This window comes from Nerophis ophidion, unplaced genomic scaffold, assembly GCF_033978795.1.
Source record: "Nerophis ophidion isolate RoL-2023_Sa unplaced genomic scaffold, RoL_Noph_v1.0 HiC_scaffold_45, whole genome shotgun sequence".
Lineage (NCBI taxonomy): Eukaryota > Metazoa > Chordata > Actinopteri > Syngnathiformes > Syngnathidae > Nerophis > Nerophis ophidion.
In genome coordinates, this window is record NW_026906967.1 from 138,273 (window position 1) to 156,432 (window position 18,160).

At 39.9% G+C, this 18,160-nt stretch overlaps 1 protein-coding gene across 3 annotated transcripts; it reads right to left on the reverse strand.

Moving 5' to 3' along the window:
- Nucleotides 1-1,143: 1,143 nt before the first annotated feature.
- Nucleotides 1,144-9,753, reverse strand: LOC133546833 (gastrula zinc finger protein XlCGF48.2-like). Of its 3 annotated transcripts, none has more exons than XM_061892665.1 (4): nucleotides 9,634-9,747; nucleotides 8,543-8,663; nucleotides 7,978-8,200; nucleotides 1,144-2,927 (listed from the first exon to the last, which is right to left on the reverse strand). In XM_061892665.1, exons 1-4 carry the CDS (start codon nucleotides 9,636-9,638, stop codon nucleotides 1,879-1,881), a joined length of 1,398 nt encoding a protein of 465 aa, XP_061748649.1. In that variant the 5' UTR covers nucleotides 9,639-9,747; the 3' UTR covers nucleotides 1,144-1,878. The 3 variants fall into 3 exon arrangements, with proteins under 3 accessions (XP_061748649.1, XP_061748652.1, XP_061748651.1); XM_061892668.1 differs by having other exon boundaries at nucleotides 8,543-8,679; nucleotides 9,634-9,735; XM_061892667.1 differs by lacking the exon at nucleotides 8,543-8,663 and having other exon boundaries at nucleotides 9,634-9,753.
- Between the last annotated feature and the right edge of the window lie 8,407 nt (nucleotides 9,754-18,160).

Sequence of the window (18,160 nt, forward strand, 5' to 3'; positions counted from 1 at the left end):
TCTTTTTAAATTTATTCTGGCATTATATAAATTATATCTATATATGCAAATATATATACATATATTTATTTATTTATTGTTTTTTTTTGATTAGCTATCCATCCATCCATTTTCTACTGCCTGTCTTTTTTGAGGTCTCGTAGGAAAAGAGGCCCCAATTGGGACTTCGGGATGCAAAACAATTGACAACCATATCCTTGAAAGGAGACTACCTGTCTAGCTCAAACGCCAACCTTTAAGTTCTGACTGAAAGCAGTTGTTTTCCAGATATTTACACACCAACATCTCCTTCTGTGGTCAGGTGGTGTTGTTTAGCTTTAGCGCACACCCAGACAGTGAAAGAAGGAACATAAAAAAACGATGCTTTGGCTTCTCCAGGAGAGGAGTCCTCCATATTTGACCTGACCTCCTCCCAGGAACTGCAGTCCTGTGTAAATGACGCTCTCTGGTAATTAAGCGACTTTTGCTTCAGTAAAGCGTCTCCGACGTCTGTTTGGATCCAGTCGCTCTGCCGTGTCGCCCTTCTGTCCGGACCAGGATGACAAGACCAGAAATACACTTCAAAAGCTCCAGAGTTTTACCTCAAAAATAGAGAGATAAGACAAAGTCAGAGTCAGTTGCACAAAACACCAAAAGGGATTGGCGCGGTTGGGAACTTGAGGGTTCCTGGTTTGATCCCCACCTTCTACCAACCTCGTCACGTCCGTTGTGTCCTTGGGCAAGACACTTCACCCTTGCTCCTGATGAGTCGTGGTTATTGCCTTGCATGGCAGCTCCCGCCATCAGTGTGTGAATGTGTGTGTGAATGTGGAAATAGTGTCAAAGCCCTTTGAGTACCTTGAAGGTATAGCAGTATGAACCTTTCAAGTCATGGCTGCAAACTGCCAGTAAGAAGAAGAAGTAATAGAGCTGGTTGCTTGTTTCTCTCGTGAGATCTGACAACATTAATAGTTTAAATAGAACAATTGACAGGTTGACAACATCCAAACAAACCAAGTCATCTCCAATACATCTCAACATTACACACATCCTCCAGGCTGAGTTAGTCTACATGATGAAGTAAGCTGGAAACTACATGTAAGTCATATAAAGAAAACATTTAAAAATTGACTGCGATAACAAATAGAATAAAAAATATCCCCACAAATATTAACTACATTTATTGTACCCAATTGTATTTGAATCATACATTGTTTATTGCATAAAGGTCCAGGGACATACAAACCCTGTTTCCATATGAGTTGGGAAATTGTGTTAGAGGTAAATAAAAACAGAATACAATGATTTGCAAATCCTTTTCAACCCATATTCAATTGAATGCACTACAAAGACAAGATATTTGATGTTCAAACTCATAATTTTTATTATTTTTTTTAAGATAATTAACTTAAAATTTCATGGCTGCAACACGTGCCAAAGTAGTTGGGAAAGGGCATGTTCACCACTGTGTTACATCACCTTTTCTTTTAACAACACTCAATAAACGTTAAGGAACTGAGGAAACTAATTGTTGAAGCTTTGAAAGTGGAATTCTTTCCCATTCTTGTTTTATGTAGAGTTTGAGTCGTTCAACAGTCCAGGGTCTCCGCTGTTGTATTTTACGCTTCATAATGCGCCACACATTTTCCATGGGAGACAGGTCTGGACTGCAGGCAGGCCAGGAAAGTACCCGCACTCTTTGTTTTACGAAGCCACGCTGTTGTAACATATGTTGAATGTGGCTTGGCATTGTCTTGCTGAAATAAACAGGGGTGTCCATGAAAAAGATGGCGCTCAAATGGCAGCATATGTTGTTCCAAATTATTATGTCACACATGTTACTTGTGCTGATGTTACTTAAACTTAAAGTCTGGACAGTTTATTTCAAATCCTGCAGTTTCATTTGCTGCTGCTGTTCTCACCAGCACACTTGTGTTTCTTACACTGGTACTTAGAAGACAATCTTTCACCACACACACTGCAACTCAACACTTTCTCACCTGTGTGTGTTCTCATGTGTACTTTTAAACTTCGATTTATGACATAACTTTTACCACATTCTGAGCAGGAAAAAGGTTTCTCTCCCGTGTGTATTCTCATGTGTGCTTTGAATTGGTACCTTTGAGTAAAATCTTTACCGCAGATTGAACATGTAAAAGGTTTTTCTCCAGTGTGTGTTCTCATGTGTGCTTTAAAATTGTGCTTTTGAGTAAAATCTTTACCGCAAATTGAACATGAAAAAGGTTTTTCTCCAGTGTGTGTTGTCATGTGTAGTTTTAAACTTTGATTTAATACAAATCTTTTACCACATACTGAGCAGGAAAAAGGTTGTTCTCCAGTATGTATTCTCATGTGTACTTTGAAATTGTGCTTTAAAGTAAAACATTTACGACAGATTGAACATGAAAAAGGTTTTTCTCCAGTGTGTGTTCTCATGTGTCTTACCAGACGACAATGGTACTTAAAAGTTTTGTGACAGTGAGAACATGCGAAGTGAGTGTTGTCAGTGTGACATGTCTTATCATCTTTAGAGTCTTCATCATCAGTGTCAGGAGAGTGTGACGTTGTGTCCTCACTATCTGATAGTGGAGCTAAGAGCTTGTCTGCTTGTGATCCTCCACAGTGGTCTCCATCAGCTTCTGTTGTCATGTGTTGTGTTGAGCTGCTGCTTGGAGGCTCCCCCCCTCCCCTCTCCTCACTTTCACCTTTCACCTCATCATCTTCACTCTTCACAATCAAATGGAACTTCTCCAACCATTCTTGACTGATGCTGTGTTCCTCCTCTTCCTCTTTAAAATGCGGGGTCAGTGGGTTATTTTCTTCCCTTTGCATTTGCAATGTATGTGGCGCCTTCTCTTCCTCCTTAATGTGGAAGGGCTGTGGCTGCTCCTTGCCCATCCTGAAGCTCCACTTCTGTTGCTCAGAGAGAAGATGTTCTTCACAGACGTCTGCAGGACACAGGAAGACAAACATGGTCGAGAGGAGTCCATCTTTTTTTCAGTCACATGTCAGGAGCGATATTGATAAGATTTTACCAATTCAGATTTAATTTTCAATTCTGCTTTACGATTCGGTTATTTGTGGACTCTTTTGCTTTCAAATTCGGTAAAAAGGTGAATGAACAGGTCGATTAGCACCTACAGTGAGGTCTTAAGAGGCCCAGACCTTACGGGTCCCCCATGGGGTGCCAGAGGACCCTAAGGAAATGTTTCTGCTTTGAAAATATCTATAAAATAAAAACATTTTTGGCTATAAATTAACAAGACACTACAAGTTATTTTGGGGTATTTCACAGAACTTTCCTCCAGAAGATCTTAGCTCCGTCCATGTCAGATGAATATCAAATTGAGCTGTTTGGCCACAATACCCAGGAATATGTTTGGAGGAGAAAAGGTGAGGCCTTTAATCCCAGGACCACCATTCCCACCATCAAGCATGGTGGTGGTAGTATTATTCTCTGGGTCCGTTTTGCTGCCAATGGAACTGCTGCTTTAAATGGGACAATGTAAAAGGAGGATTATCTCCAAATTCTTCAGGACAAGCTAAAATCATCAGCCTGGAGGTTGGGTCTTGGATGCTGTTGGGCGTTCCAACAGGGCAATGACCCCAAACACGTCAAAAGTGGTCAAGGAATGTCTAAATCAGGCTAGAATGAAGGTTTTAGAATGGCCTTCCCAAAGTCCTGACTTAAACGTGTGGACAATGCTGAAGAAACAAGTCTATGTCAGAAAACCAACACATTTAGCTGAACTGCACCAATTTTGTCAAGAGGGGTGGTCAACAACCAAAAGCGCCTTATTGCAGTGAAACTTGCCAAGGGACATGTAAGCAAATATTAACATTGCTGTACATATACTTTTGACCCAGCACATTTGCTAAAACATGTACAGTAGACCCATAATCAATTCATAAAAAAAAACAAAACTTTATGAATGTTTTTAGTGAGCAACAAGTATGTGCTCCAATCACTACATCACAAAAAAATAAGAATTGTAGAAATGATTGGAAACTCAAGACAGCCATGACATTATGTTCTTTACAGGTGTATGTTAACTTTTGATCGCGACTCTATATATGCATGTGTATATATATATATATATATATATATATATATATATATACACACACACACACACACACACATAAAACCGATTTAAGTGTACCACTAATGGTACGACAAATGTTCTTTAATTGTTTAAGTACAGTGTTTTAGTTTCCTATATTGAATGAACCTGAAAGTTCATTGAGGTGGTACTTGGACAGCCAAGTATTTTTGGTGAAAAAAGTTTGACAACTACTGATGTAGTAAACTACATTGGCAGACACCATTTTGTTTTACCTAAAACGACGTCTGCGCATAACTATCGCTTCCAATGAGATCCCGTTTTTATCTTGAGTTAACAGTAAAAGGAGAAAGCAATATCTGCGTCGTTTCATTTTTCTCTAACTACTTTCCACTGTGTTTGTTAGAAAGTTCCACAACTGTTGACGTTATCCCACGCTTGTGCTACAGCACTCATCTCATTGTGCAACATGTCAATGTTTCAAGTGGAACTAAACCTGATCTCTGAAAGAGGCACACATTATTTCCAAAGCAGGGCCCCCATCCACATATACAATACTAGAACATATCTGATGAAAGCAAACATTATTTTGTTATTTGAATTATAAGTGGGCCATACCAGCTATTAGGGTTGTACAGTATACTGGTATTGGTATAGTACCGCTAATGAATCATTCGCTGTACCGTACCCTCGCATCGAAGTCACGTCGTGACATTGCGGGTTTACGAGCAGACGAGCATGTTCGGCGGCACACAATCACTGAGTACTTACAAGCAGACACAGCGTGGAGACAGAAAAGGAACAACGGATTCATTTTGGCTTAAAAACTAACAATAAAGGTGAAGTTATAACACTGAAACACCCTCAGGAAGAGGGGCTTTAAGACATAGCAAGCTAGCTAGCGGCTAACATCCATCCGCCGTCGGCAGTGTTTAGCTACTTCTAAATCACTAATCCTCGCCTCCATGGCGACAAATAAAGTACGTTTCTCACAGGTAACATTATCACTGGAGGACGAGGAACAGCTAAACATGCTTCACTACACACCGTAGCTCACCCGCTTCAAAATGTAAACAAACGCCACATATCTAGCCGATACTACTATGATTACGTCAATATTTTTTGGTATCACAACATTTTATTTCACTTTTTTTTAAATGTATACAGTATTATGTTTATAAACACAGGAAATATGTCCCTGGACACATGAAGACTTTAAAGATGACCAATGTATGATCCTGTAACTACTTGGTATCGGATTGATACCCAAACTTGTGGTATCATCCAAAAACTAATGTAAAGTATCAAAGAAGAGAAGAATACGTGATTATTACATTTTAACAGAAGTGTAGATAGAACATGTTAAAAGAGAAAATAAGCAGATACTAACAGTAAATGAACAAGTAGATTAACTATCCATTTTTACAGTTTGTCCTTAATAATGTTGACAAAATAATAGGTGTATAAATGAGACAACATGTTAGTGCATATGTCAGCAGACTAATTAGGAGTCTTTGTTTGTTTACTTACTAGTAAAAGACAACTTGTCTTGTATGTTCACTATTTTATTTAAGGACTTAACTGCAATAAGAAACATATGTTTAATATACCCTAAGTTTTTTTTGTTAAAATAAAGCCAATAATGCCATTTTTGTGGTCCCCTTTATTGAGAAAAGTACCAAAATAAATTTGGTACCGGTAGCAAAATATTGGTATGGTTCCAACACTCCCAGCTATATTTGAATATTGTCTAATGGAAATGACTGCTGTCTGATAATCACATGAATAACCAGTGTTGGCGTTAACACACTTTTTATGTCTTTTTACGCATTGAAATCAAAAAGGACGTGCATTTCCTTAAGTCCGGGCGTCCCTGGATTGCAGAGTGTTTTTTTTTTTTTAACCGAACTGCCTTCTCTGGGTCAAAACTCCAGTTTGCTTGTTTTTTTTTTTTAACGAATATCACTTTCCGCCAGTGTTTTGTTTTGTTTATTGTGACGGTGCGTTCTTATCACGCCGTCACTTGAAGACCGGCATGTCAGCGGGAGCGAGCGCCCTGTCGGTTGGAAGTGTGGCCGTGCCAGCAACTTGAGGGTTCCAGGTTCGATCCCCGCTTCTGCCATCCTAGTCACTGCCATTGTGTCCTTGGGCAAGACTCTTTACCCACCTGCTCCTAGTGCCACCCACACTGGTTGAAAAGTAACTGTCCGGCTTGCCCCTGACAGTTTGGTTGTGTTTTAGTTTTTCCTCTGTGTGTAGTATTTCCTGTCAGCGCCATTATTTATCTGTTTCCTGGTTGTTTCCCTGAGTGCTTTGTCTCCCCAGCTGTGGCTGATTGGCACCTGGCCACACCTGGTGTCAATCAGCCAGGTACTATTTAAAGCTGCCTTCCCCACCAGTCAGTGCTGGATTATTGTCGTGTCGTGTGGATGTCACCACTACCTGTCAATGTCATTTATACTAATCGTTGTAGTGTTGTGTCTACTTCTGTTCACTCTGCTCATGTCATAGTTCCTTCGTGTCACAGTAAGTGTTTTTGCTTTTAGTCCCCAGTTAGCCTTTGTGCTAGTTTTGTTCATAGCCAAGTTTGTTCTCCGCCTTGTACGCGCCTTTTGTTTGTACCCTTTTGTTTGTTCTTGTTTTAGTGTTAAATTAAATCATGTTTTCCTGCACAATGCCTGCCGCCATCTCTGCATCTTGGGGTTCAGCAACAACACCCCCTGACAGTAATTCAGATATTAGGTTTCACTATGTAAAAACGCTTTGAGTCACTAGAGAAAAGCGCTATATAAACATAATTCACATGATTGATAAGCATTCGTTTTTAAATGGTGGTGTTAAAGGCCTACTGAAAGCCACTACTAGCGACCACGCAGTCTGATAGTTTATATATCAATGATGAAATATTAACATTGCAACACATGCCAATACGGCCGCTTTAGTTTACTAAATTGCAATTTTAAATTTACCGGGAGTTTCGTCTTCAAAACGTCGTGTAATGATGACGTGTACGCAAGACGTCACGGGTTTTTAGGAAGTATGAGCGCTGCACACACACACAGCTAAAAGTCGTCTGCTTTAACGGCATAATTACACAGTATTTTGGACATCTGTGTTGCTGAATCTTTTGCAATTTGTTCACTTAATATTGGAGAAGTCACAGTAGAAAGATGGAATTGGGAAGCTTAAGCCTTTAGCCACACAAACACACGGTGATTCCTTGTTTAGAATTCCCGGAAGTGAAACTTTCCTATGGATCACAGCGAACATGGATCCCAACCGAATGTCAACCAGCAGGTTTCTCTGAGAAAATTGTGGTAAAAAGTTGCTTCTTACCTGGAGAAAAGCTGAGCTTGTGCCATCCATAAAGCTGCCGTCGACTCCCCTTAGACACTGCGCGTCAAGACACCCGTGGACGTACACCTCCGACTATCAGGTACTATTTAACTCACTAAAACACTAGCAACACAATACAAAGATAAGGGATTTCCCAGAATTATCCTAATAAATGTCTCTAAAAACATAACTTTTTTTTTTAATTATTATTATTTTTCTAGTCCGTCGCTATTAATATCCTCAAACACAAATCTTTCATCCTCGCTCAAATTAATGGGGAAATTGTCGTTTTCTTGGTCCAAATAGCTGTTTTTGTTGGAGGCTCCCATTAAAATCAATGTGAATATGTGAGGAGCCCCCACACTTGTGATGTCATCGTCTGCACCAAAAGTTGCGAACTTTATCGTGGATGTTCTCTACTAAATCCTTTCAGCAAAAATATGGCAATATCACGAAATGATCAAGTATGACACATAGAATCTAATTTTAGCAGGCCTTTAAAAAGCAAGTATATCTCCATCTTTAGTGATAAATGTGTCCCCCGGATGAACATGTGTCACAAACATTGTATTAGATGATATGTGGATGTTGTGCTTACTTGGACTGTGATGAAGCTGTGAGGACTCAGGTGGTTTGTCTTCATGCTCTTCAGTCTTCACAGAGACAACAGTCAGTGGAAACTTGCTGACATCAGCCTCCTCCTGCCCTACAGGACACTCTCCCTCCTGACTGATCCACACTTCCTCCTCTTCCTCTTTAATGTGGGGGGGCTGTGGATCCTCCTGCTGCTGAGGGAGACGTTCTTCTTGACGAGCGTTCATCTGTTGGATGTCCGCAAGACAACACAAACAAACTTCAGCTCAGATGTGTCAAATATGTTTTGTCTATCAAATATAATATTTTCCAAGTGAACTGACACCACTTTGTGGTGATGTTCTTCTACACATGGAATAATCATCAGTTATTGATTATTATGAATTGTGTAATTGATCCTGTTTCCTGCATTTACATTAATTATTGATTAAAAAGTAACAACTTATAGAAAACCTCCTGCTGGGATTTTAATACCGTCATGACTGCATGAAGTCAGTCTGCACGTATAAAAGTGTCATTGTGCTGCAGCATCAAGTGACGCCAACTGGCTCCTCCCACTACCAACCTACCAGCCAACCTTGACGTGCACCTCCAAAATAGTCCCACTTCACGTCAACGGTGACCAGGACTGCAGAGCTGTGGTCGGTTGGCTTTACTTTTACGCGCAATATCCTCTCCTTGTTCTTCCTTCTGCGAAAGCAACATTCTTAAAACCAACGGAAAACAAACAGAAGTGCAGTGAAGCACGTGTAACAATTGCCAGCAAGTATATATATATATATATATATATATATATATATATATATATATATATATATATATATATATATATATATACAAATTTATAAATATAAACATATTTTTAGAATATTTGGGTACCTCATGATTCGACTACAAACAAAGTATTGATGCAAATTCATTTTGTGTGCAGTATATTAAAGCTATTTTTAATATTTAACATTTATTTAATTAAATATTTATTTTAGTCTGACTGAATAAGCATTAGTCACTTACAATTGTGCCAATAGTGTATTCGTAATAACAAACATCAGTTGATTTAATTTCCATGATATGTCCACCCAATGCAGCTGAGATAGGCTCCAACACCCCCTGTCCCCCCTCGCAACCTCAAATAGGGACAAGCGGTAGCAAAGGTATGGATGGATGTTATCAAGGGAATAGAAGTGCGTGCAAACATCATTTGTATTTATTGCTAATACAGTTGACAGCAACATAAAGCAGACCACTGCAATAATACATTATATTACACTGTCATTACAATAACAATAATATTCTTTGTTCATCCTGTAAAGCATCTTTGAGTACACTGAAAAGCGCTATACCAAATAAAATGTATTATTATTATTATTATTATTATACCATGTGACTTATTCCAGACTTAAATTTCGAGACGTTCGTTTCTTTCTAGTAACAAATATTCAATGATGTTAAGCGTGACTGTAATATACAACAAAAAACAGTTACAGTATTAAATAAGTCAATATAATTCTCATAGAGAACATATAAAATACACTACTCAAAAAAAAAACGCTCGCATTTGCTACAAAGGCCTGCTAGCGGGCTAAAGCTAGCACGTTAGCTTCGAACAACATATGAGGTAAATAAGATAAATAATATGAAAATATATCATGTATATTACCTCATAAGCCGCGTGTACAAGAGAGGAGTGGAATATATTCTTCCTATTGTTACACCAGCAACTCTTTTTTGTCTTCTGTGGCCGGGCGAAGGAAGTGTGCACCACTCACTATTGTCCCAGTGAAACACGTGTTTGAAGGAAGTGTGCACCACTCACTATTGTCCCAGTGAAACACGTGTTTGAAGGAAGTGTGCGCCACTCACTATTGTCCCAGTGAAACACGTGTTTGAAGGAAGTGTGCACCACTCACTATTGTCCCAGTGAAACACGTGTTTGAAGGAAGTGTGCACCACTCACTATTGTCCCAGTGAAACACGTGTTTGAAGGAAGTGTGCACCACTCACTATTGTCCCAGTGAAACACGTGTTTGAAGGAAGTGTGCACCACTCAATATTGTCCCGGTAAAACACGTGTTTGGCCAACATTTGTTCCGCGGTTGACAACACCTCGATGACGTCACACAGGAGGAAGACCAGAACAAGATGGCGTCTGGCGGAGAATACGTTGTTTTGGTTATTATGGTTTCTATGTCTTTATTACAACGTACATGTGCACATGTGTGTCGTTTAACGCAGTAAACGTCCTTATTAATTGTTTGTATGCGGATACATTAGTCTGAGTGCACTTTGACGTGCTAGCCTAGCCTGCTGGTTAGCTTAGCTTGTTAGCTGCTAACAAAGAGAGGCGGAAGTGATCGACACATCAAAGCAGAGATCCAATGTAAGTGTAAAGTGTTTTTATTGTGTGAACATGTCTATATTACAAATGATGTGAGTGTTGCTGAATCAGCGACTAACTGCTGCCGTTGAAGAAATATTTGTGATGTAAAAAAAAAAAAAAAAACGACAACAGAATAAGAGGAGGAACTTTGTTCAACAAAAGAGGAGAAGGAGCGACAACATCAACTACTGGACACAGTTTTCTAGAAACATCAAATTGTGTTACACATCCATCCATCTATCTTCTTCTGCTTATCTGAGGTCGGGTCGCGGGGCCAGCAGCCTAAGTAGCGAAGCCCAGCCTTTCCTTTCCCCAGCCACTTCATACAGCTCTTTCTAGGGGATCCCGAGGCGTTCCAAGGCCAGCCAGTTTCTAACATAATAGTGAGAGTCCAGTCCATAGTGGGGCCAGCCAGAGACCATCCCGAGCGCAGACAGGTCAGCAACGCAGAGATGTCCCCAACCGTTGCACAGTTGAGCGGTCCACCCCAGGTTCTGACTCCGGACAGATATACATAGATATATATATATATATATATATATATATATATGTATATATATATATATATATATATATATATATATATATATATATATATATATATACATATATATATATATGTATATATATATATATATATATATATATATATACAAAACCTTTCTACATATAAAGTGTAACATTTTCACGTATAAAGTGCAACATTAAACTGCTTCAAGTTGTTGCTCAGATTAAATACAATGACAAAACTTTACTTCTACATACAAAAAGTGCAACATTAAACAGTTTAAAGTCAACTCAGCCTCAGATTAACTTTTTTTCAGCCATCCCCACCATTTTACCCTGGTGACTTTCACTCAATTTTCATGTTTTCTGCCAGAAAAATCAGTTTATCCACATTGTCTGCAGAAAGAGCAGACCTGCTTGCAGTTACAATGTCCCCAACTGTGAAAAATACCCTTTCGCTGGACACGGAGGTAGCAGGTATGGCAAGGTAGTGCCTGGCTAACTTGGCAGTAAAAGGATAAATGGGCTCATTGTTTCTCCACCATAGAAGTGTGTCAAAATCTAGTTTTTAATGCAATATGGTCTTAAATCTGCTGCTGTAAAAACACCGACGGCATTTGTTATTGCTTTAGCCCTGCCTGAGTTGCCGAGTAGAAGCTTCTTGAATGCAGTGGGAGCTGCGTTTGTTCGTCTTTCTCTTCGTTGAAGCCATGTTATCCATTGTTGTATCGCACTGCGTAGCCGAAGTGTTCCCAAACGGGAGATCTTAACGATGCAGGAGGGTCTTTCAGCTCTGGATTTTACATGTTGTAGTAGCCCGGTCATTGCTAGCATGCCGTGTGTTGTGCCTCAGTGTACATTGTTGACACAACGTGTGGTGCGCTACTTAATATGTCCGTGTGGAAACTTGTTCGATACACCACCGGACCGAACCCAAACCCCCGTACCGAAACGGTTCAATACAAATACACGTACCGTTACACCCTTAATACACACACATCTGAAGATTATAAAAAAATAAATATATTTGGTGGGCTAAACAAAATGACTCGGCAAACCAATGTTTGGTATGAGTGATATGACCTCAAATCTATATCCTAATAACAATATATGTCACGATATATCATTTGGTATATGATTGATGATAGAAGAATTTCAAAACTGTTTACAAAGGCTCTTAATTTGGCAGCTGACATATGCAGTAACATATTGTGTCATTTCTAATTGTATTATTTTGTCAAAACAATTATTATTAATGTACTTGTTTATTTACTGTTAATATCTGGTTACTTTATTTGAGAACATAGTACTGGGAATGATGTAATAATAGGGACGGCGTGGCACAGTGGGAGAGTGGCCGTGCGCAACTCGAGGGTCCCTGGTTCAATCCCCACCTAGTACTAACCTCGTCACGTCCATTGTGTCCTGAGCAAGACACTTCACCCTTGCTCCTGATGGGTGCTGGTTAGCACCTTGCATGGCAGCTCCTTCCATCAGTGTGTGAATGTGTGTGTGAATGGGTAAATGTGGAAGTAGTGTCAAAGCGCTTTGAGTACCTTGAAGGTAGAAAAGCGCTATACAAGTACAACCCATTTATAGAGGTGTAACAGTACACAAAAATTTCGGTTCGGTACATACCTCGGTTCAGAGGTCACGGTTCGGTTCATTTTCGGTACAGTAAGAAAAAAACAAAATATACATTTTTTAATTATTTATTTAACACATTTGCTAAATCTTCCACCAAAAATATTTTTCTTAGTGGAATATTTGATGTGAAGTATTGGGAAACTTGGATATAATTCATAATAAAATAGATTTTGATTCAATATTATGTTTTAAGCAATGACAGTTTGAAAGAAAAAAAAAACAGCTTAGTTTTATTAGTCAACGTTGCAACTTTTTCTAAATTACATTTAGCCTTTAAGCTCTTTTATTTCACTTTTGTTTATGTTTTTGTTTATTTTAATAGTATTTTTAGAATGTGCTGTGGGCCTTTAAAACATTAGCTGTGTACCGCAAATGGCCTCCAGGGCACACTTTTGACACCCCTGCTATAGATAATAAAAAATTAAATCTGATTAATCAAAGGATAAAAATCAGAGCCTGGCGACGCATGCGCGTTTATCATAACTCTCTCGCTCTCTCTGTCCCTCCCTCACGAATGTTAACGCTGCGTGCACCACTTTTTGTTTTGTTTTTAACCCCTTCTTAACCCTGAACGTACATTGAAAATACACGCAACCATAACTTAAAATGCCGGACGTTCGAGGCATTTAAGAAACTCCACCTGGACATCTCCATAAAGAGGACATATCTCGTGAAAAGAGGAGGTGTGGTCAGTCTATCATATCCCAGTCGTTGCTAGCATGCCGTGTGTTGTTGTTTTTTTGATTGATTGAAACTTTTATTAGTAGATTGCACAGTACAGTACATATTCTGTACAACACCCAAATAAGTTTTTCAACTTGTTTAAGTCGGGGTCCACGTAAATCAATTCATGGTGCCTCGGTGTGCATTATTTACACAACGTGCGCCGCTACTTATATGTCCGTGTCGGATCGGTTCACCTCCGAACCGAACCGAAACCTCCGTACCAAAACGGTTCAATACAAATACACGTACCGTTGCACCTCTACCCATTTATCATTATTTATCATTTAATATTTTACTGCATATTTCAGCAACTAAATTAGGAGCCTGTGTAGTCTGTTTTAAAATTGTTCTGTTAATATTTATATGTGAAATAATATATTACAAAATCCCTTTAAACTATGTTGTCTATCCATATGAAAAAGTTCTGTCCATGAATTGATTAACGTGGACCCCGACTTAAACAAGTTGAAAAACGTATTGGGGTGTTACCATTTAGTGGTCAATTGTACGGAATATGTACTGTACTGTGCAATCTACTAATAAAAGTATCAATTAATCAATCAATCAATCAACCTGGTTTGTTTTTCTTTTCCTGTGAATAATGTTGTAAGAGCAGCGTTTTTCTGCGTCACTGAGATTTCAAGACAGTTCATACGATGACTTGTTTTTCCTAAGTGGATGTAAAAGTACTGAACGCATTGTGTGACTGAGCAGAGATGCTGTGTTTGTCTTGCAGACGTCTGTGAAGAACATCTTCACCCTCAGCAACAGAAGTGGAGCTTCAGGATGCAGACGGAGGAGCCACAGCCCTCCCACATTAAGAAGGAAGAGGAATACCTTCAGATCTCCCATTTTAAAAAGGAAGAGGAAAACCCACTAATCCCCCAGTTTAAAGAGGAAGCGGTGGATCCACAGAGTCCACACATTAAGGAGGAAGAGGAGGACCCACTGACCCCTCACAATAAAGAGGAAGAGGAAGAACACAGCATCAATCAATCAATCAATCAATCAATGTTTACTTATATAGCCCTAAATCACTAGTGTCTCAAAGGGCTGCACAAACCACCATGACATCCTCGGTAGGCCCACATAAGGGCAAGGAAAACTCACACCCAGTGGGACATCGGTGACAATAATGATCCAGTGGGACGTCTGTGACAATAATGATTATGAGAACCTTAGAGAGGAGGAAAGCAATGGATGTCGAGCGGGTCTAACATGATACTGTGAAAGTTCAATCCACAATGGATCCAACACAGTCGCGAGAGTCCAGTCCAAAGCGGTTCCAACTCAGCAGCGAGAGTCCCGTTCACAGCAGAGCCAGCAGGAAACCATCCCAAGCGGAGGCGGATCAGCAGCGCAGAGATGTCGAGGCGGATCAGCAGCGCAGAGATGTCCCCAGCCGATACACAGGCAAGCAGTACATGGCCACCGGATCGGACCGGACCCCCTCCACAGGGGAGAGTGGGACATAGAAGAAAAAGAAAAGAAACAGCAGATCAACTGGTCTAAAAAGGGAGTCTATTTAAAGGCTAGAGTATACAAATGAGTTTTAAGGTGAGACTTAAATGCTTCTACTGAGGTGGCATCTCGAACTGTTACCGGGAGGGCATTCCAGAGTACTGGAGCCCGAACGGAAAACGCTCTATAGCCCGCAGACTTTTTTTGGGCTTTGGGAATCACTAACAAGCCGGAATCCTTTGAACGCAGATTTCTTGCCGGGACATATGGTACAATACAATCGGCAAGATAGGATGGAGCTAGACCGTGTAGTATTTTATACGTAAGTAGTAAAACCTTAAAGTCACATCTTAAGTGCACAGGAAGCCAGTGCAGGTGAGCCAGTATAGGTATATATGTATGTATATATGTATATAAAGGTATATACAGTATAGGTATATATGTATGTATATATGTATATAAAGGTATATACAGTACAGGCGTAATGTGATCAAACTTTCTTGTTCTTGTCAAAAGTCTAGCAGCCGCATTTTGTACCAACTGTAATCTTTTAATGCTAGACATGGGGAGACCCGAAAATAATACGTTACAGTAGTCGAGGCGAGACGTAACAAACGCATGGATAATGATCTCAGCGTCCTTAGTGGACAGAATGGAGCGAATTTTAGCGATATTACGGAGATGAAAGAAGGCCGTTTTAGTAACGCTTTTAATGTGTGCCTCAAAGGAGAGAGTTGGGTCGAAGATAATACCCAGATTCTTTACCGTGTCGCCTTGTTTAATTGTTTGGTTGTCAAATGTTAGAGTTGTATTATTAAATAGAGTTCGGTGTCTAGCAGGACCGATAATCAGCATTTCCGTTTTTTTGGCATTGAGTTGCAAAAAGTTAGCGGACATCCATTGTTTAATTTCATTAAGACACGCCTCCAGCTGACTACAATCCGGCGTGTTGGTCAGCTTTAGGGGCATGTAGAGTTGGGTGTCATCAGCATAACAGTGAAAGCTAACACCGTATTTGCGTATGATGTCACCTAGCGGCAGCATGTAGATGCTGAAGAGTGCAGGGCCAAGGACCGAACCCTGGGGAACTCCACACGTTACCTTAACGTAGTCCGAGGTCACATTGTTATGGGAGACACACTGCATTCTATCAGTAAGATAAGAGTTAAACCAAGACAGGGCTAAGTCTGACATACCAATTCGTGTTTTGATACGTTCTAATAAAATATTATGATCGACGGTATCGAAAGCAGCGCTAAGATCGAGGAGCAGCAACATAGATGACGCATCAGAATCCATCGTTAGCAATAGATCATTAGTCATTTTTGCGAGGGCTGTCTCCGTCGAGTGATTTGCCCTGAAACCGGATTGAAAGGTTTCACATAGATTGTTAGACGCTAAGTGTTCATTTAACTGCTCCGCAACAATTTTTTCGAGGATTTTTGAAATAAAGGGAAGGTGAGACACCGGTCGGTAGTTTACCATGAGGTCAGGATCGAGGTTAGGTCTTTTAAGAAGAGGATGAATAACCGCTTTTTTGAATGCTAGGGGAACAGTGCCCGAGGAAAGTGATAAGTTTATAATATTTAGCACTGATGGACCTAATAATACAAAGAGCTCCTTGATCAGTTTCCCAGGAAGAGGGTCAAGTAAACATGTTGTTTGTTTTATTCCATTTACACGTTGTAACAATTCCTCTAATGTTATTTCCTCAAAACGAGAGAAACTATTTTGGAGGGCAGTATCCGCCGTATATACAATCGTGTCAGTGTTAATAGAACCCCGTTGTAGCTGGGACACATTGTCTTTAATCTCCTTTCTAATGACTTCAATTTTCTTACTAAAGAATTGCATAAAGTCATCAGCTGAGTGGGTGGAGCTACTGGAAGGAGTCCCTTGTTGGGTTAGCGATGCTACCGTACTAAACAAAAATTTAGGATCGTTTTTATTACGGTGGATGAGATTTGAGTAATAATTAGCTTTAGCTAAGGTAAGCATGCGTTTATAAGTTATTAAACCATCACTAAATGCTTGATGGTGCACCTCAAGTTTAGTCGTGCGCCATTTGCGTTCCAGCTTTCTGCATAATAATTTCTGAGCTCTAGTTTCTTCTGTAAACCACGGGGTGCGCTTTTTTGGAGCCTTTTTTAACTTTAGCGGTGCTATGTTATCAATGGTTTCGCGCAGGGCGTCGTTAAAGTTGTTAGTGAGGTTATCAATAGAGCCCACATACTTTGGGAATGGTGCCATTACCGAGGGCAGTAGGTCAGCAAGAGTTGTCGTTGTGGCTGTATTAATGTTGCGGCTGCTATAGCAGTTATTATTATTATTAGTTTGACGAACATGCGTCTGAACCTCGAATTTTATAAGGTAATGATCGGACAATACTTTAGTATACGGGAGTATCATAACTTTGGAAGCGGTGATACCCCTGACAAGCACTAGGTCTATCGTATTACCGTTGCGATGCGTGGGTTCATTTATTATTTGTGTGAGACCACAGCTATCAATTATAGTCTGGAACGCTACGCACGGTGGGTCCGATGGGGTATTCATATGGATATTAAAGTCCCCCATTATGATTATATTATCGGCGTGTGTCACTAGATCAGCAACGAACTCTGAGAATTCATTGATAAAGTCCGAATAGGGCCCTGGGGGGCGGTAGATAACAGCCAGGTGTAGAGGCAGCGGTGTGACAGACCTCATAGTAAGCACCTCAAACGATTTATATTTATTATTTATGTTAGGACTAAGGTTAAAGTTTTCGTTGTATATTAGTGCGACCCCCCCACCCCTTTTAAGCGGACGGGCAATATGCGCATGTGTAAAGTTAGGAGGACATGCCTCATTTAGCGCAAAAAAGTCGTTTGGTTTAAGCCAGGTTTCGCTGAGACCGATGACGTTAAGATTGTTGTCTCTGATAATATCATTAACTAACAACGTTTTGGGAGACAATGATCTTATGTTTAAAAAACCTATATTATAGGTAGTGGGCTGTTTTAGGGAATTTTTGATCAAATTATCCGTAGTAGCAATATTAATAATGTTGTTGTGAAGACTCTTCTTCGGCATGGTAATGCCGGTGTAGTTTTCCCGTGGATGCGTCGAAGCAGAACACAGCAAAGGTAAGATATAAGGTATTTATTTAATAACAAAAGTCTATGAACAAAAATACTGGTGTAAAGAGAAAAAAGTAAACAAAAGACGCTAGCGTGAAAGCTAGGATAAAACAAGGAAAACTAGAACTTGGTACGAGGACACAAAAGAGTAAACAAAACATTTAGCATGAAAGCTAGACAATAAAGCGGCTTGGCGTGAGAGCTAGCGAGAAAATACATACGAATGATGAGAGTCGTCACTGATGCGCGTGGGCAAATTAGGATCCGAGAATGAGTGAACAGAAAAGGTGAGCTTAAATAGGAGGGTGATAATAATTAGCAGGTGTACGGGGCGAGACTAGCCG